Source organism: Pelobates fuscus, chromosome 2 (genome assembly GCF_036172605.1).
Source record: "Pelobates fuscus isolate aPelFus1 chromosome 2, aPelFus1.pri, whole genome shotgun sequence".
Classification (NCBI taxonomy): domain Eukaryota; kingdom Metazoa; phylum Chordata; class Amphibia; order Anura; family Pelobatidae; genus Pelobates; species Pelobates fuscus.
The window spans coordinates 259,341,789-259,362,996 of NC_086318.1; the positions used below are offsets into that span (position 1 = coordinate 259,341,789).

The window sequence follows — 21,208 nt, forward strand, 5'->3', positions numbered from 1 at the left end:
CACTTTGAAGGAAGAGAGTTTCAGCCTGCTGTGGATGTGGTGTTGGTTAGAGTGCTTGGGGTCCTCAAGAAGCGCTAAGAGCATCCTTCAACGGAGGTACCCAGTCGGGGTGCCAGGTGATCCGTTACATTGGTGGCAGCAGTGGGAAAACCAGCACTACTTCAGAGATGGAAGGCCGTGCAGTATCTTACTTTGACGCCTGGCTCCAGCAGCGACTACAGGATGTGATGCGCAGTATAGAGTATCCTATCCCAGAGGAAAGAGAGACAGAGTGGAGGGTGGCGCTTCGTACTGATCTCTGGAAGGAGGACATAGACGAAATTAGACCCTTCCGGTGCGAGGAAATCCTGACCACTAACCAGCGCCAAGCAGAACAACTAGAGCTGCAGATAAAAGGAAGAAAAAAAAACAAAAAGGGATGTCTTATATAAAGACCGCCCAGAGGGTAAATACCCAGTCCAATCTCAACAGTAGTGTAGTTGCCAAAAAAATAAAAAAGCCTTTATTGAAATCTATTAAAAACCTGGGTTATCAGTGATGGACAGAATAATAAGAGCTGCGGATGCCGTTATTGGGAAACCAGCCCTCAGAGGAATGGGTAAGCGAACTGGAGATGCTAGTTGAGACTGAGGTGTGGCTGGTTGATTCCTATCAGGCCCTGCGGTGGCATGCTTACCACCTCTACCCATGATTGAGTACAAGTGTATTGAGGGGGAAGACTATGACGGCCCTGGTTTGTTGTGGCCCCCCCAGCGACAGTATGTTAACCAGGGAGCTGAAGGTGCCGTCCTTCCTCCCCAGCGGCAGTGTGAGTCCCAGGGAGCCGAAGGTGCCATCCTTCCTCCCCAGTGGCAGTGTGTCCTGCAGGGAGCGGAGACAGTCTTTCTCGCTCACCAGCAGCAGGACAGTATATTAAAAGGGGAGACAGTTGGTCCCCCTCTCAAACAGCAGAGAGTGTTCCAGGGAGAGGAACCGGATATCACCTCTCCCCAGCGACAGGACAAATTATTGAAAGGGGAGACAGTCGGTCTCCCCCTCCAACAGCAGAGAGTGGGTCAGGGAGAGGAGCTTGTTACCCCCTCTCCCCAGCGGCTAAAAGTATGTTTGGGAGAGGAGCTTTTTACCCCCTCTCCCCAGCGGCAGCTTAGCCCACCAAGGGGAGACAGTACAGTGCAGATGGGACCGTGGTCTATGCACATGCACCACCGGGGGTAGAGACAGTCGGTCTCCCCCTCCAGCAGCAGGGCTGTGTGTCCAAAGGGGAGACAGTCTGTCTCCCCCTCCAGCAGCAGCCCCAGATCCCGAGAGAGGAGCCTACCAACTCTTCTTTTCAGCATGGCTCCAATCAGGCAGGAGAACCACGGGTCTCTGACCACTCAGCAACTCACCAAGACAGCCAATCAGTACCCCGCACAGCCGTGGTGAGGCACCTGGACGAGCTAATCTTTTACCCAGGTGTAGTAACCATGCATTGTGGGTGGGCTGTATTACTGTTTGTGCTTTGTGGGTGGGTTGCTGGACTAACCAGGGCACTGACCGGCAGGAGGTCAGAAACCCTGTTAGTCTGTTTGGAAAAGGAGAGAAATGTGGCGGAACCAGCCTCGCCACTGGGCATTGGAGCAAAAGTAATATGCACTACCTGAATAGCAAGACTGGTAATTTGCATATTCGGGTAGATTTGCATATTGCTAATTCTGCATGCAGGAGAGACATTGTGTTAATTATGGTCTTCCCCACCCCTTTATAAATATGTAGTTATGTTATAAGTCATTGTATGTTGCCTGCTATGATTTGACTGTTTGTAATTTTATTGAGTTTTCACAGCAATGTTAATGTAATGACCATATGGGCTAGTCCCAAGTAAAATAAAGTTTTAGACAGTTCTGCTTGACATCAAAACAAAGTGTCGTCTCGTCATTGGGGAAATTGGATTGTATGCTGATTGTATGCTTTTCCTGTTCAGCTGTTTACAGCATTCAAATGCTTCTCAGGTTCGGTGGTTGTGGTGTCTGCTGCAGTGCTTGGAGTCCTCAGGAAGCGCTAGGAGCAACCTTCAACGGAGGTACCCAGTCGGGGTGCCCGTCGATCCGTTACAAAAACTTTGGAAACTGAGGGAGAGGGAGAGGGAGCCTCGATAACAGACAAGAGGATGCAATTTAAGGTGATATCAATAAATCAATATCGGTCTATCCCTAATTGGTATTAGATACAGGATATTGCATGGTCAGACCAAAGTCCAATTATGTTGGAATACAAAAGATAATGTTGATACATTTAGAAAAGAGTGGCGTATAAAACAATTTCTATTACACAGAAAAAATAATGCAGAAATAGGAAAGTCATACAAAAAAGTGTCCAAAGTATACAGTACTGTAACAAAGTCCTGTTTCTGCAATCTTGCTTGCTATTTTGCCTCTTATATTCGCTTAATGTTAATGTTATATACAGTTTAAAGCGAGGCAATTTATTTGCCGTTTTTATCAAATGGCCTCTAGCTACACTTTTATTTTCTAAAAAGAAAAGATTTGTTGTATTCTTAATTTCTTCAACATTATTTTTTCTGTAGGAAATAATTAAAAAGAGAGCGCAAGTTGAAAATAAAAGACCTACATAAAAAGTCGATATATAGTATAGATAATACAGTAAATATGGTACCTCAGGTACTCAGACAGTAATAGCTGCCAAAACAAAAATAATTTTCCCAATTCCAAAAAACAAATGTAGATATAGATTTCAGCACTAAGTAGATAGTCCACTTAAAATTAAAAAAGGTGCATTTGTATGCAGAAATAGGAAAGTCATACAAAAGTGTCCAAAGTATACAGTTCTGTAACAAAGTCTTGAAAAAAAAAAGTCCAAATAACGTAGTGGTTTGTAGGGGCTCAGAGAAATGTAGAAATACCTTTGAAAAAAAGAAACAGAAAAAGATACATAGCGTGATTCTGTATCAAAATTTATTTCCCAAGAAACAAGAACAAATAGTCCCCCCCGCCCCCCCCCCCCCCACAACTTAAAACTCTTACACTGAATAAAATCTTGTACTCATCGTAATAGATGATGCAGGAAAAAAGTCTATTGCAGCCGCTCATGTATCCTCCGGCACCCTATCAACGCGTTTCGCCCTTCTACCGAGGGCTTTTTCAAGATAGGTGCTTGAAGTTCTGTTCGGCAGTTTTATACCTTGCCGGGCAAAATAGATTCAAATCTCTTAAAGGTGTATGCCCTTTTTAAAAACACAAATTAAAAATGCGGCAAATTCATGAAAACGGGAGCAAATTAGATCATGCATCTAAATCATGGTATTAAATGGATGTAATGTAGGCTCAACTTTGCCCACTGACATTATACATAGACATAAAACGTGAAATAATCATAATGATAACTTTGACTGCTGACTCCATACTTAAAGGTGCAGTGTAAGACAATAATGGAGATAATGATTGCTATAAGCGTATTTATCATGGTCACATATAGTCACATTCTAATATAATACCGTTAGTAATACTTTACAGGTGGTATAAAATCTAAAAACTGGCATTCTTACTCCTAATGAATAATAAAATTGTAAACTGGTAGCTATGGAGTATATAAATTTGTCTAAAGTTTTCCCATCAGGACAGAAACTTGATAACAACTTATATCTCAAAGCATAATGATCTCTATATAGAAAGGGGATATGCTAGTTTATAAAAACTCAACATAGGACTTGAACTTAAAGTTCATGTATAGTGCAAAAAAGTACCATAACTCATGATGGTCATACTAATAAATTATAAAAACTCCTTACATATGAATCAAGACTTAAATAGTTACATGTAAAATGCATATACATTAGGAGTGAATGGATTATTTTTTATGGGTGCGTACAATAATGAGACAATATTTTTCAAGGGTTCCCACTTGCTTGGGAATATAGGTCCCTGTTTTTACCTAAATACTGGAAAGGTTAGACAATTTGTCCAAAAATTATGTATCATGCTGTATGTTATGAACTAATAATAGTTATAATCCTATGTTATAATATATTAGCTAGTTCTAGCTCTCCATTGAGGCCCGAAGGGATCAGAGTCTTAAGGGTGTAAATCCAGAACATTTCCCGGTATGTTAGGGTTTTGCTTAATTCACCTCCTCTCCATGGTACTTACACCTTTTCTATTTCACAGTACGAGAGGAGTGTTGGGTCTCCATTATGATGTGTTCTAAAATGATTGGAGAGGGAGTGTTTCTCGAAACCCCTTTTGATGTTGTAGGCATGTTCCCTGAGCCTGATCTTAAGTGTCCTTTTAGTTTGGCCCACGTATTGGAGGCCACAAGGGCACTCCAACTTGTAGATAACTTGTTTGGTGTTACAAGTGATGCAATTCTTGATATCGAACATTTCTTTTGTGACCGTAGACTAGAAGGTGGTGTGGTTTTTCCCCCTGGAGCTCAATTTACATATGTTGCAGTTTCCACATTTGTAGAATCCCTTTTGACCATTTAAAAAATGGTTAGGTCTCGTAGGCTTATTATAGCTATGTACTAGTCTGTCTTGCAGTGTGGGAGCCCCCCTGAATATTACCATCGGTAGTGTAGGTAAAAATGTAGCTAAAACCAGGTCCTGCCGAAGCAGATGCCAGTGTTTTTGTATACTTGTTTTTATACAGTTTGCTTGTGCACTATAGTTGAACTTCAAGCACCTATCTTGAAAAAGCCCTCGGTAGAAGGGCGAAACGCGTTGATAGGGTGCTATCATCACTTATCTACAACATCCATCTGCAGCAGACCACACAAGTGCTCAGTAAAAGACGGACTTTCAGCCAGCGTTTTTCACTCAGAGAACATCTGACAGCCTTCCCGAGTGCACCGGAGAGGAGCTGTCGCCGGAGGATACATGAGCGGCTGCAATAGACTTTTTTCCTGCATCATCTATTACGATGAGTACAAGATTTTATTCAGTGTAAGAGTTTTAAGTTGGGGGCGGGGGGGGGACTATTTGTTCTTGTTTCTTGGGAAATACATTTTGATACAGAATCACGCTATGTATCTTTTTCTGTTTCTTTTTTTCAAAGGTATTTCTACATTTCTCTGAGCCCCTACAAACCACTACGTTATTTGGACTCTTTTTTTTTTCCAAGACTTTGTTACAGAACTGTATACTTTGGACACTTTTTTGTATGACTTTCCTATTTCTTCATACAAATGCACCTTTTTTAATTTTAAGTGGACTATCTACTTAGTGCTGAAATCTATATCTACATTTGTTTTTTGGAATTGGAATTATTTTTGTTTTAGCAGCTATTACTGTCTGAGTACCTGAGGTACCATATTTACTGTATTATCTATACTATATATCGACTTTTTATGTAGGTCTTTTATTTTCAACTTGCGCTCTCTTTTTAATTATTTCCTACAGAAAAAAATAATGTTGAAGAAATTAAGAATACAACAAATCTTTTCATTTTAGAAAATAGAAGTGTAGCTAAAGGTCATTTGATAAAAACGGCAAATAAATTATTACCGCCTCGCTTTAAACTGTATATAACATTAAGCGAATATAAGAGGCAAAATAGCAAGCAAGATTGCAGAAACAGAAAAACAGATATTCAGCTAATGAATAAAGCAACCAGTTAGAAGCACTACAATCCAAGTGGTACCTAAAGGGTAACAAGCCAGAAACGCTAATGTCTAATAAATTAAAAAACGAGAAACATAAAAGAGTAATATTTAAAATAAAAGATAAGGAAACCTATCTAATGACCCCAGAAAAAATAGGCAGAGCATTTCAGAGATTTTTAGCAGAATCTATATAATCTACCAAAAGAAATATATGGCAAGGAAAAAGGAGATTGAAGAATTCCTTGAAAACGTATCCATGCCAAAAATCCTACCCAACCAATTCAAGCTGATAAACCAGCCTATAACAGAAATAGAGGTTAGTAAATCTAAAGACTGCCCCAGGCCCAGATGTCTTCACAAACAAATTTTATAAACTACTGAAAGACCAACTAAAGGGGGAACTTGCCACCATTTTCAACTATATAATGAAAACAGGAAGCTGTCCTAGAGAGTTGTTGAGAGCGAATATTGTCCCTAACCCAAAAGCAGATAAATATTTAGAACTGATTGGCAATTATAGACCTATACCATTAATCAATATTAAAATATCTTCTATCCTTGCTGATCGATTAAAAATAGTCAGACCACAATTAATTAACAATGACCAAGTAGGATTCATACCAGGGAGGTCTTCATTTAACAATCTTAGAAAAATACTAAACATATTAGAATAAACAGAGAATAATGGAACCCCTCTTTTGCTACTATTAATAGACGCAGAGAAAGCGTTTGACAGGGTTGGATGGGGTTTCATGTTTGCCACTCAAACAATTTGGAATCACTGGATCAATATTACAAGCTATATCCACTCTATACAGCTCTCCATCAGCTAAAGTAAAAGGGTTAGGATTCACATCACAAAACTTCAGTGTTAAAAATGGGACTAGACAAGGGTGCCCTCTTTCCGTATTACTGTATATAATGGTGTTACAACCCCTTGCGATTCTAATAAGACAAAATAAAAAGGATTTACGAACTCCATGGGACAAAGTAAATTAAATATTTACGCAGACATCTTACGAACTTTAGAAGAAACAAAAACCTCAGTCCCAGAGCTTTTGAAGGAGATAAATATAGATATAAAATGAATATAGAGAAATCAATATTTATAGCTAAAAATTTGAACAAAAGGTTAATTCATTTTCTTGTGCAAAATCTTAGGCTCTCAGAACACAAGGACAGGCTAAAATATTTAGGTATAACTTTAACCTCAGATTTAAAAGACCTAGTAGAAGCCAACTTTTTACCCTTACTAACACAAACTAATAAAAATTTAAACTGGTTATCTTTACTACACTCATCCTTTTTTAAATGTGTATGGGGCTGCAAGAAAGCAAAAGTTAAAATGAAAGTTCTGGCTAGATCAAGGCAGGATGGAGGTTTGGGGTGCCTGTAAATTTTTCAATGCTATCAAGCTAGCAGAATTTTCCATATATTGCTGTAATCCAAGAAACATGGTATCAAATGGAAAAAGCTAAAACCGGGGTAGAAAATCCAACGTCACTATTTTGGGTCCTAAACGTGGACAAAAAATCCATCAAAGAGGCATGAACTAAATCTTAGATACTCAAAGTGTTAACGAGTTGGTGGGACAAATTGTCAAACAACATTGGTCTCAGAAATAGAATAATAGATGTGCTCCCTTTTTCTAGTATTTCAGACATGTTAGACAACATAAAAATAGACACTTGGAAGTCTAGGGGGGATAAGGGAATTTAAAAATATACTGGTGGAACATAAAATTAAAACCTTCAATCAAATTATTGAGGAACTCAACATTCCCCCCCAAATACACTTAACTTTCTATAAATTAAGGGCTTTTTAGCTGAATATCTCCTTCAAAATGAGAGGGAGAAAATTTACAATCCTCAAACGTCTACTTGAACTAAAGAACTGTAAAAACCTAATGGCAAAATGTGCTAAAGTTATATACAGATAGAGACACGATAAACCGATAGAACGTATTAATAAATGGGAAAAAGAACTACAAGTACATATAGAAGAAGAAGAGTGGATAAGCTCTCAAAATAAATTAAATATGTACACTGCTTAAATCTTACGGAAACTAAGTTTAACCCCTTAAGGACCAAACATCTGGAATAAAAGGGAATCATGACATGTCATGTGTCCTTAAGGGATTCAAATTTCAAACAGATGGTACCCAACACCGAAACGTTTAAAGAAAATTTTCCCAGAGTCAAACAGATGCTGGAAATGTATTAAAGGGACACTATAGTCACCCAGACAACTTCAGCTCAATGAAGTGGTCTGGGTGCCAGGTCCCTCATGTTTTAACCCTTCAGATGCAAACATAGCAGTTTTATAGAAACTGCTATGTTTACATTTGGGGTTAATTCCGTCACTAGAGGCGCATCTGCGATGCTGGAGGCACGTTTCGCCTCCATCGCGCAGTGTCCATAGGAAATGCTTTCCTACGGACACTTTGAATGTGACACTTGCCGCGCATGCGAATTCGGCTCCGCTGACGTCGGACGGGTAGCCGACGGCGGGGGAGGAGACATCACCAGCGCCAAGGGAGCCTGGCGCTGGATAAAGGTAAGCTGCTGAAGGGGTTTTAACCCCTTCAGCGCCACGGGAGGGGGACCCTGAGGGTGGGGGCACCCTCAGGGCACTATAGTGTCAGGAAAACTTCTTTGTTTTCCTGACACTAGAGTGATCCTTTAATGAAGGCAATTTAATCCACAGTTGGTGGCAGTGCATACCCATAAATAAAATTCTGGAAAGATGTAATCAAGGTAATATATCAAATAACGGAAATAAAATAAATGTTTAAGCCAGAAGTGGTTCTGCTAAGCTTGCACTGGCCAAAAACGACAAAAAAAATATTAATGATAATTTTCCATATAATTACAGCAGCTGAACTACTTCTAGCACAAAACTGGAAAACAGGGATAATTCCACACACGAGAATTAATATCACCAGTTATGGCAAGCAAGAAGAGGGGGTGAGGGGGGGATAATAGGATAGCACAAGACATTTATGATGACAAGAGTACCAAGGCCTGAAATATGGAAATATTAGCAAAACTATAAAAGGCAGGTACACGTCTGAAATATTAAAAAAAATAATAATACATGAAATACCCCAAATTAGTAACTAGGGGTCACTATTGTAGTCCGACAATTTGTATATAACAGATGATATTCCCACTCGGTTAAGGGGAAACTAGTGTCAGGAAAACAAACTAATTTTCCTCGCAATATAGCTTCCCCCTCCATCAAGGCTGGCCCCTGTGGTGCAAAAGGGGTTAAAAAAACCCTTCTGTTTCTTACCTGTGCCCAGAGCAGATGTCACTTGGCGCTGGCTTGGGTCCGCCTTCTCTCCTCCCCCGCCGAAGTCACCCGGCAGGGGAGACATAATGCTTTAATATGGGGATTCAGGTGACGCTGGAAGTCCACCTAATGGCTGTCTGGTAGACAGCCACTAGAGGTAGCAATAAAAACTGCAGTAATAACCTGCTCAGGGTTAAGAGACCTGGGACGGTGAATCCAGACCACTTCAATTTGATGAAGTGGTCTGGGTTCCTATAGTGTCCCTTTAAGCCAGAGTAAAAGTATTGCCCTGACAAGAGGATCAGGGTGCAAAGTATAATTGGTAGTCACTGATCTGTGGGTATACAGAATATCACAACAGGGCTCAAAGTACAAGAGGCAAGCCCAGTTGTTCCATATATTAGCCCAACAAAGAGGATAAACAGCCAGCCGTCATGCATCTGGTACAAAAATACATGGAATTTTTTTTTTTTTTTTTTAGAGTTAGAGATAGATAGATAGAGATATAGAGAGAGATAGATAGAGATATATATATATATATATATATATATATATATATATATATATTTCACCCACTACACCAGTATCATCAGGAACATAATAGAGCTGCAATGGTGAGAGCTCACAGTGAGGGCCCCCCAATTCAACAGCACTGTTGAATATGCCGGTGCTTTTTAAATGCCAGTAATGATAAAGTATATGCTTAAACATCAATGTTGGCTAACTGAATTGTTAATGGAACACTGTAGGCATCTAGAGCACTTCAGCTCATTGAAGTGATCTGGATGCACTATGCCTGTCTGTTTAACCCTGCAATTGTAATTATTTCAGTTATTGAGAAACTGCAATAATTACATGGTTAACTCCACTTCTACTGGCTGTCTACCAGCGAGCCACTAGCGGCGCTTCCGGATCGATAGGCAACTAAAACCCCATAGAAAAGCTTTGATTCAATGAGTTCCTATGGGGGCTGTCCTAATGTGATCATGGAGTACGCCACACATTAAGTCCCGACATCTGCCAAACCCTTTCTGTGCTGCGGGGGAGTGGAGCACTATTTTATATTCCTAGCCTATAGTTTCCCTTTAAACAAGATATCGTTAATACTTAAACTGCAATGGTTTACCCTCTTACCTGTGTCCCTGCCTGGCAACAAGCCTTGTCTGATGCTAGGTATTCTGCAGAGCTGCAAAGTCTAGATGCCAATCCCACGTCAGCTTACCATTCTCAGTCAATGAATGGCCCTTTGCAAAACATTAACAGCCAGTCTGTTTTTCTGTTTTTCACCCTTAACCCCTTAAGGACACATGACATGTGTGACATGTCATGATTCCCTTTTATTCCAGAAGTTTGATCCTTAAGGGGTTAAAGGTAAGCTGTTCATTGAGTGTACATATTTGCAGAATAACCATTGTCTTTTTCTTGTCTTTTTTTTTTTACATGTTTATTTTTATAATTTTTTTGCTGTGAAACTGTGGATGTTCTCTCTGCAGACAAGTTCAATTAACTTGGATTAATATGATTCATTTATCACAAATGTAAAGTTTGTATGAATATACTGCCTCATGCTAAATAACTAATTCCCATTTTTAATGCTCAATAACCTTTTATCTATAATCCATGTATAAGTAGATCTTATACAAAAACATTTTTTATATATTTAAAAAAAAAAATTCAAAAATGTTGCCGTGTGTAGGTGGGTGAGATGTGAAAATCTATCTTAATGTCTCCAAGAAAGGAGTGAAATACTGGTGCAAGACCGGGTGGTCCAGTGGTGGCATGTTCACTTCAGCCTGCAGCTCTCCTGGGTGCAGGCTTCCTCTCCTGTCCTCTTGCGAGTACAGCACTGTATCGGAGTGTTGCCATGGTAACATGCAGCAACGCTCCGACCAGCCTCTGGCGGGAGGAACAAGGAGCCTCCCAGGTCCTTCCCTCCCTCTGCTAAAAATATAAGTGCCTACGGGCTGGAGGGGAGGGAGATTGTTGTTCTCACCAGCCCGAGAGGGCTTACATCAAGGTTGGCTCTCCATGGGCCGGCAGGGGAGATAAAAGGATCTCTCCTGCCGGCCTTGGAGACGGCCATCGTGGCCCACTGAAAGTTTTCTGCAGAACCCACCTGAAATCCAAAACCGCCCACTAGGGACCAGGTTGACTACCCCTGCTCTAGCCAAATTGTAAGCAAACTGACATATGAATAGTTATTTATTTATGACCATAAATTGCATAAAAGCAGTGACCTACAAGTATGGATGGCATTGTTGGATGTTTCAAGCATCACATAAAGCCTGGTTAGCTGTGCACAAAGAAAAAGGGTTAAATGTGAAGGAAGTACAGACAAGTATATGATTTTAAAGGAGCAGCTTGATGTAGTCAAAGTGTTTTCGAAGTGTTTTTGCAGTGACCGCTCTCATAGCAGCTGAGATTGTCATGTTCATCAATATGCCCTGCACTTACCTTGTACTACTGTCATTTAACTGTCTGTAGAGATGTCTATGCCTACAACTGATTGACAAGGGATGGATAGCCACATCTTTCCATTTTCCATTTCACAAAAGCCATACATTTCCTATCAACCACTATATTTTTTGTCCCAAGATTTTAAATAAAGTCAAGAACTTGGCAGAATACTACCTTCCATTCTATGTATCCACTAGCAATTCTAGCAAGTGCTTAATTGCAATTAATAGATGGACAATTGCCAACCCAATAACTCCTTTGAAATGCATTGTGGACTAAAGAGAGTGCCTAAAATGTAACTATCCAGCTGTATTAAATACAATATGCAACACCAGATGATTTAACATGTGGCTTGGACTAAAGAGAGTTACAGACTCCCTGAATCAGAACCCTAGATCTCCAGCAGCCTGACTGGAAAGCCTTGGAGGTGGAAGGGCGACATGTACAGAACACATTCTTAACGAACGTCAGCTATCATCAGCTATGTGCGGGTTTTAAAATGGGGATCCGTTTTTAAAAACGTTAAAAAGAGAAAGAAAGAAGAGCTACTTGCACACTTGTAGCGCCGTTGTCACTCAGATAAGGTGAAGGTAAGGTTGAGAGGTGACCTTGGCAGCAGACTGTCTCACTGACACGTGCTGGCCGCACTCACACTCACCATTCTGACCGGTCTCGTTGCAGTGGGCACTCGAATTGCCGCAGACAGCAGTTTCCGACTGCCAGCGCTGTGTCGGACAGACAGGAGAGAGAGCAAACAACGATGCATGATGAGACTGCACAGGAAAATAAAAACTCACAAACGGAAGTTGCGAAACCAGCCCACAAAGGCTCTGACAGCCAATTGCGTTAGGAGGGGAATTTACGTTAGGGGCGTAAATTACGTATTGTGCGCAAGTCAAACAAACTAATACACAAGCTGATGACACGCTAAATAAGAAACAAACGAGACATATTCCTGGACATGTACTGATATGGGGAATGGGAGTAGATTGCACCCAGAAAAAATAGTGGAGGATTGACAGGGGTAATATCCCCATAATTGCTGTGTGTTAGTTAATATTATATGTTTCAGTGTTTAAAAAATAAAATAAATTAGTTTTATTCTCAACATAACTTATTATTATTATTGCCATTTATATAGCGCCAACAGATTCCGTAGCACCTTACAATATTATAAGAGGGTGGCTTTAACTATAAATAGGACAGTTACAAAACATTTACAGGAAAGATTGGTTGAAGAGGACCCTGTTAAAACGAGCTTACAGCAGATATTCCAACTTGCAAAAACTAATTTCAGGGTGGTGGTTGCCTCCCCCTCCTCCCCCAATGCGCACGCTCCATACCACCCCCACCCCCATGCGCACTCTCACATACCACACCACACCCACACCTTGACACGCTGTTACACACACAGATACACACACACACTGGCATATACACAACTTGACACACAGATAAGTGCCCTGGAACATACCCACACTGGCACATACACAGATGCCCATACTGGCTCATACACACAAATACACACACTGGCACATACACACAGATGCCTACACTGGCACATACACACCAATGCCCACACTGGCACACACAAATACACATACTGGCATATACACACAGATACACACACTGGCACAAACGCACTGACACATACACACACAATCTGACAAACACTGGCAGAAACACACAGTGGCACCAGCACACACTGACACATACACACACAATCTGACAAACATTGCAACCACCTGTTAGCTTACCTTTTGGAGTCTGGGCTGAGGCTGATGGGAGTGAGCATGTAGCTGCTCGCTCCAGCCTTTCCATGCTTCCTGAAGTGCTGCTGCGTCCTCCCTTCCCTCCCTCAACTGCAGGGGTCAGGTCATTGTATGTCAGATTGTGTGTGATTACTGGGATATTACACATGGTGTAAACCTCATTAAATTTACAGGAGTTGGGATGTCTGTTACAGTCTATAGGAGGTGGGGTATAAAACTCAATAGGACAGGAGATAGCAATCATACACGGTGGGAGTGAAGCAGAGCTGGAAGAGAGAGTTGAGTGCTGCCCGTTAGGAGAGCGCAAGGGACAGATATGTGAGGTAGAGGTTACTCTGGGAGGCCATAAACTTTCCTAAAGAGATGGGTTTTAATGGACTTCCTAAATTATTGATGACTAGGGGAGAGAGTCTAATGGTGGTAGGCAGGCTAGTCCATAGGAAGGGAGCCGCCCGCGAGAAGTCCTGCAAGCTGGAGTTGGCCATACAGGTGCAAGCAGCGGACAGAAGAAGGCCATTGCAGGGCCTTCTGTCCCCATGGGCACGCTGGGCATTTGCCCGGGGGCCCCACCATGCTTCCCAGGCCGACAGGGGAGTAGGCAGGAACCCAGTGCACTGCTTTGCCGGGGGGCCAATAATGCTGTTAAAATGCCACTGGGTCATTGAGCGGAGAGACCGAGAAGGGGGCATCCCTGTGGATCTGTGAAGAGATATAAGAGGGACTAGAATTTTTCAATGCTTTATAGGTATGGATTAGTACATTGAATTTACTTCAATAAGATACAGGAAGGCAATATAAGGACTGACAGAGGGGTGAGGTGTGAGAGGAACGACTGGAGAAGCAAATCAGTCTGGCGGCAGCATTCATTGCAGACAGTAGCGGGGCAATATGGCTTTTGGGAAGACCAATTAGGAGAGGGTTACAATAATCCATGTGAGAGATTACTAGAGCATGGACAAGCTCCTTAGTAGCATCTTGTGTAAGAAAGGGACTCGTGGCTATGTTTTTAAGATGGAATCTACAGGATTTGGATTGGTAACAATGGTGAGGCCAGAATCAAGTACAACGCCAAAACAGCGCGCTTGCAAGGATGGACTGATGTGGGTGCCACTAACTTGAAGGGAGAGCAAAAGCGGAAGATCAGTATTAGGAGGAGGAAAGACAAGTAGCTTAGTTTTAGAGAGATTGAGTTTCAGAAAGCGGGAGGACATGCAGTCAGAGATGGAAGAAAGGCAAGCAGTGACACGTTGGAGGACAGCAGTTATATTTCAACAAGATGTAAAAATAATTATGTGGCAATAACTTTATTGAATACATTTTTGTGCAAAATTGCATATTTAAATGGCTTAAATATTGTATTTTATTTAATATAAGTCACTCCCATGTATTTTAACTAGAAATTTAGAAAAAAAAAAAAACTAAAACAATTTCAGCAAGTTTTAGTCAACTTGCATGCTATGCATAAGGAAAAGTAGTTCCTATTTTTCCTCCAGGGCCGGATTAACATAAGGGCTGTTGGAGCTGCAGCTCCAGGCCCATGCCCATGAAATAGGTTCATTGATTTAAAAAATAAAATACATTTTTTGTAACTTTTTTTTTATTTTTTTACACGCTACTCTTACGGTCTCCACCTGGCTGGTACTTCACTGGCACAGCCAGTAATTTGAGACTGGCCGGTGCCGATATTGCAGTCATACTGACAATACAAATGCTGGTATTTTTCTCAGTATAAACAGAGATTACAATGCAATACCAGCACTGGCCAGTAGGGGTCGCTGTGTGTGGAGAGGGGCAGGGATAGGAAGTTCCAGCATATCCCTCTCTGCCTATCTCTACTCACTGATCCACAGGGGAGCAGCTACAGAGAGTCCAGACAGCAACTCCCAGCCTGCAGAGACAGCCTACAGTTAAGGGAAGTGAGAGATGGGGGGAAAAGCTGCAAGGAGACATGGGGGCAATGGGAGATATGGGGACATTGAGACACTAAGGGACATTGGGAGACATTATGACACAGATACGTGCGGACACAGAGACACTGGGAGACATGAGGACACTGAGACACTAGGGACACAGTGTCCCCATGTCTCCCAGCCAGTGTCCCTGTGTCTCAGTGTCCCCATGTCTTCAAGTGTCCCCTAGTCTCCCAGTGTACCCATGTATCCCAGCCAGTGTCCCCAAGTGTCTCAGTGTCCCAATGTCTTCAAGTGTACCCTAGTCTCCCAGTGTACCCCTGTATCACAGCCAGTGTCTGTGTCCCCATGTCTCCCAGTGTCCCTTGTCTCCCAGTCAGTGTCCCTGTGTCTCAGTCCCCATGTCGTCGAATGTTCCCTAGTCTCCCAGTGTACCCATGTAGCCCAGCCAGTGTCTCAGTGTCCCCATGTCTCCCAGTATCCCTAGTGTCAATGTCCCCATGTCTCACAGTGTCCCCATGTGTCTCAGTGCCCCTAGCATGTCAATGTCCCTATGTCTCCCAGCCAGGATCCCTGTCTGTGTCCCCTAGTTTCCCAGTGTCCCAGTGTCCCCAAGTCTCCCGGTGTCCCTAGTGTTTGTGTCCCCACTAGGGGACATGGCCACACATAAACTAGGGAACATTGGGAGACATGGGAACATAGACATTAGGGGACACTGAGAGACATGGGAATACTGGAGGACACAGGGAGACATGGGGACATTGGGCGACATGGAGACACAAGAGGACACTGGGAGACATGGGACATTGAGACACTGTGATACCTAGGGAAACTGTGATACATAGGGTCATTGGGAGACCTGGGGACTTGACACTAGGCGACACTGGTAGACGTAGGGCACTGAGACACTGTGATACATAGGGACACTGAGACCTGGGGTAATCAACACATGGGGACACTGGGAGACATGGGGGGCACTGGGAAACTAGTGGACACTGGGACACATGGGGAAACTGATACATAGGGGCACTGAGACAGTTGGAAACTTGAGACGCTGGAAGACAGGGAGACACTGGGAGAAATCCATCTATACAGCAGAATCAAACTGTAATTTTTCAGTGATTTTACAGCATTTTCTCTTGTCACTCCTTGTGATTTATATCATGTGCTGTCACCCATACATAATTAATTAGGCAAATTAGTAAGGCCGGTATGTTTTCCAAGAAAAGTGGCAACCCCAACTACTTTTCACATACTCTTGCTTAAGTATGGAAACTTAAGAGGTATGTATGGGAACAAAACTTGTGTGCACTGGCTGACAATGAAACTTAGTTAAGATAATGCTGACTTTGGTCTCTAACAGTTTGGCATGTTCCCTTTCTTCTACACTCACTACATACAGCTTTTCTCTTTCCCAGACTATATAGCAGGAGCTTCTGCCTGCTAGTAATAAGGTAAGGAGACAAGTGGACCAGCGAGTGCTAGGGGACAATCCTTAGAAATCGTTGAGCGAGCGCATTATTAGACGCATTTATGCCAAGCTCAGAGTGCTGTCTGCATAGTATGCCATTAGTTAGCCAGCTTGCATGATTGGCAGGCAGCCTGACATGCATTCATGCCAGGCTGGCCTTCCATTTCTTTGGGCAGACATGCCCCCTTTTTGGGCATGTTCACCCCTTGGCAGGTTAAATGATTTGTGTCAGTGGCACACCCATTTACCGTGTCCATAGACTTACTGCTTCACTGGACACTGCTGTTAGGATTTATGGATTAATTTAAAAGATGAAAACATAAATTAGAGAGAGATTAGCACAGGGTTTTTTTTTAATTTTATTTTTTTATATCTGCTGTTTTCTTTCCCTACGGCACCATCTCCATCAGATACATGATGCTTGGGAGTGCTTTAGTGTTTTGTTTTTTTATAATTCTTTATTTTTGCAGTGCGTTGCATGAGCCATACAATAAACAGTATATTGCGTAATAGAAGTTCCGATATATAACATTGCATGAGTATACCATTTTGTGCGTCTGCAGCATTTTTAAATTTTATACATGCTGTAAACGTGGATCTAGGTCCTGCTATGTGTTACATTTATTTGGTCATAGGTGTGGGTCGCCTAGGCAGTCCTAGCATTCTTCTTATAGTCACCAGAACAACTACAGCTTATTGTAGTTCTTCTGGTGAGTATAGTCAGTCCCTGCAGGGTTTTTAATGTGAACACTGCCTTTTCAGAGAAAAGGGAGCGTTTACATTACAACCTAGGAGCACCTCTAGTGGTCATTCCTCTGACAGCAACTAGAGGTGCTTCTTGGGTCAGTGATGCACTGTGTGCAGCACTCCCGTTCAGCTTCTTGAATTTTCCCCATAGAGATGGATTGATTCCATTCATCTCTATGAGGAGATGCTGATTGACTAGGTCGACGTTTGGCCAGGGGAAACAGACATCCCAGTTTTACCGAGATCCCAGTTTTCAACAATTTGTCCTAGCGCATAAATGTCCTGGTTTTTGCACAGCCGCCTCTTGCCATGGTTCGAGGTCGACAGGGGCGATTCTCTAACCTCCCTTGCTGGCCCATGCAGGGCAGGCCCCATTATCTCCCTTCTCTGGCTGGTGGGGAGATAAAAGATCTCCCTCACCAACCCAAAAGCAGTTTGCCGCAACAAAGGGAGGTAGGGAGCTAGGGCATGGGAAGCAGAACGCTCTAACCACGAGCAGAAAGGTTGGAGTGTTGCTGTGCTTTACCATGGCAATGCCATCAGCAGTCTGTGTGTAAGTATTGTATTTGTTGGAGGTAACACTAAATATAAGCGTAATTTGAATTTTATATTTTTATTCCTGTGAGCGGTTGCGTAGGCAGGGCCCTAGTGCGTTGCTTTGTTCAGGGACCTATTATGCTGTTAAAATGGCCCTGGTCTAGGTTATGTGTGTGTTCTGATCATGCTCCTAAAAAATGTAAATGAAAAGATACTCATTTGAGTAACAGGAAGGGGAGAAGCTGTAACAACCACTTCTGGCCAGGAATAGGTTAAAGATTTCTAGTGTGTATGTTTTTCTCTGTTTTTTTTTTTTTTTTTACGATTTTTGTATCGCTAATGAGTGTCCCGTTTTTTTTATTTTCAAAATCTGGTCACCCTGGCTTTCACCCTCCTTGGCTTCAGAAGTGAAGTTTCCCATCGGAAAGAATTGTGATTGGTGGACCTTTGCAGAGCTGTAAAAAAAAGGTAAGTTTATTACTTGTTTAATTGGGGCAAGAGGGAGGCAGGGACATTTCTTGTGTTTTTAACACTGTAAGGATAGGAATACATGTTTGTATTTCTGACCCTATAGTGTTCCTTTAATGTCATACTTATTCTGAGGTTAGAATGGTGTTAAATTCTAAACTATATACATTGTTAAATATACATGCTTCCAACACGCCTGACCCCCAATTTTCAATAGTCTCTTTCACGTCATCCAAGAAAAGGCAACAGGATCCGTCATATTGGGGGGAAATTTCAATGCAGTGCCATGTAGTGCCAGTATTGACAAAAGCTCTAAAACTGGGGTCCAATGGGTAAAACTATTTATGACCTGGAGTTATTGGATCCCTGGGACTACAACACTTGTGAACTGATGACTACACATTTTATTCTGCACCCTATGGAACATTCTCCAGGAATTACATATTTTTGGTTTGTCCTCACTATTTTGCTGATATGCTGAACATTGACCTTAATAATATCATGCGTGCTATCATGCCTTAGGGCGAATCGGCCCGTGGGGTGCTATATTACTGTGACCAGCAGGAGGAAGCGCACTGCGCTCCCTTCTACCAGTCACTCAGTGTATCGTGGCCGAGCAGAGCGGACCGCGGTACAGGAGCTTCTGATTCCTATACCCGGCCAGACTGACAGGAAGTGCTCGGGTACAGCAAATTGAAGCTCCTGTTCTGTGGTTCGCTGCACTCCGCTCGGCCACGCTACAGGAAAGGTAATGAGGCATACAAGGGAGGGAAGGAAGCAGACCACTAAGGGGGGTAGGGGTGATAGGAAGAGAGGAACACTAAGGGACGGAGAGGGAGGGAAGGGGGACACTAAGAGACAGGGAAGGGAAGGTAAATGGAACACTAAGGGGGAGACCATTTAAAGGAACACTAAGGCATTATGCGACTGGGGAGAGGACAACTAAGGGGGGGGAGGAACACTAAGGGACAGGGGAGGGAGGGGAGATGAACACTAAGGGACAAGGAAGGGAAGGGAGTGGAACACTAATGGGAGGGGAGAGAAACACTAATGGACAGGGGAGGGAGGGGAGATGAACACTAAGAAACATAGAAACATAGAATGTGACGGCAGATAATAATCAATTCGACCCATCTAGTCTGCCCAATGTTCAAAATACTTTCATTAGTCCTTGGCCTTATTTTTTATTAGGATAGCCTTATGCCTATCCTACGCTCTTATACTGTGTTATACTTCAGTTGGAAGGGTATTCCATGCATCCACTACCCTCTCAGTAAAGTAATATTTCCTGATATTATTTTTAAACCTTTGCCTCTAATCTAAAAAATGTCCTCTTGTTGTGGTAGTTTTTCTTCTTTTAAATATAGTCACATCCTTTACTGTGTTATTCCCTTTATGTATTTAAATGTTTCTATCATATCCCCCTGTCTAGTCTTTCCTCCAAGCTATACATGTTAAGTTCCTTTAAAGCGGCACTGTCATGCCGAATCCCGTTTTTTTTTTTTTTTAACCCGTCTCCACTACATCCAATCGACCCCCTAGTCACCCCCAAATGCCCCTAAGCCCCCCACATTACCTATTTTTTATTCTTTATCTTCTGCCCCGATCTATATTCAGGGCGCCACCATCTTTGTGTGGGTAGGTGAAGTCCCTGTGGGACACGTCATCTACCCACACTACACAGACTGTAAGATTCCCGCACATGCCCAGTGAAACACCTGGACAGGCGAACGGGAATTTCATCTATTCATTCATTCATCAGACAGACGAATGAATGAATAGAAAAAATCAGATGAACAAACTAACACTGAGTATCAGTGTTCGTTTGTTCGTTCAGTTTATTACAAGGAGGGAGCTACCGGCGAGCAGCTCCCTCCTTGTAATATGTAAAGATAGAAGCGGCAGGGAGCAGTGCTCCCCACCACTTCATAAGCCCCCCAGGTCCCCCCCTCACTCTATGGGGGTCAATATGACCCCCATAATAGCACAAGGGAGATTATACCGCGAGTAGGGGCATGTCCACTAAACAGTGAGCAGCCTGTGGCTGCTCACTGTAAAAATAAAATGGTAATAAGGGGGGGGGACCTACTGTCCTCCCCCCTGGCCCTCACCCCTGAGCGGTGGGTGGGGGCCCTAATAAAACAATAAGGGGGGGACCGACTGTCCTCCCCCCCCCCGGCCCCCACCCCTGAGCGGTGGGTAGGGGCACTGATAAAACAATAAGGGGGGGGACCTGAGCGGTGGGTGGGGCCCTAATAAAACAATAAGGGGGGGAACTATTGTCCTCCCCCCCTGGCCCCCACCCCTGCGCGGTGGGTGGGGGCCCTAATAAAACAATAAGGGGGGGACCTATTGTCCTCCCCCCCGGCCCCCCTCCCCTGCGCGGTGGGTGGGGGCCCTAATAAAACAATAAGGGGGGGACCTATTGTCCTCCCCCCCCTGGCCCCCACCCCTGCGCGGTGGGGGCCCTGATAAAACAATAGGGGGGGACCTATTGTCCTCCCCCCCGGCCCCCACCCCTGCGCGGTGGGTGGGGGCCCTAATAAAACAATAAGGGGGGGGACCTACTGTCCTCCCCCCCTGGCCCCCACCCCTGCGCGGTGGATGGGGGCCCTAAATGAACCCCCCCCATCAAGGTGACTAGGGGTCCCAAGCCCCTAGTCACCCCCCCCCCCCACCCAAAACATTCTATCCCCTACCTACCCCCCCACCCTAAAAATAGTGAGGGGGGAATAAAATAACTAACCTGTAAAAAAAAAAATTAAACTTACCATTTGACGTCTTCTTTTTTCTAAATTCTTCTTTCTTCAGCCCCCCAAAAGGCCAAATAAAAATCCATCATACCCGTCGTACTTTAAAAAAAAAAAAAAACGAGCGCAAACAAAAATTAATCCATGTTCACCCATGGAGGGCACGCCGCGTACTGAGCTCCGCAGGGCGGTTCAAGGCTTATA

General features: G+C 43.0%; 1 protein-coding gene across 1 annotated transcript in view; it reads right to left on the reverse strand.

The window, feature by feature from the left end:
• FH (fumarate hydratase) overlaps positions 1 to 12,175 on the reverse strand; it is a 106,659-nt gene extending 94,484 nt beyond the window's left edge. Inside the window, exon 1 of the mRNA XM_063443354.1 lies at positions 12,008 to 12,175. Coding sequence (XP_063299424.1) covers positions 12,008 to 12,115 — 108 coding nt within the window. The 5' untranslated portion in view covers positions 12,116 to 12,175. The remainder of the gene's footprint in view (positions 1 to 12,007) is intronic.
• Positions 12,176 to 21,208: the final 9,033 nt, after the last annotated feature.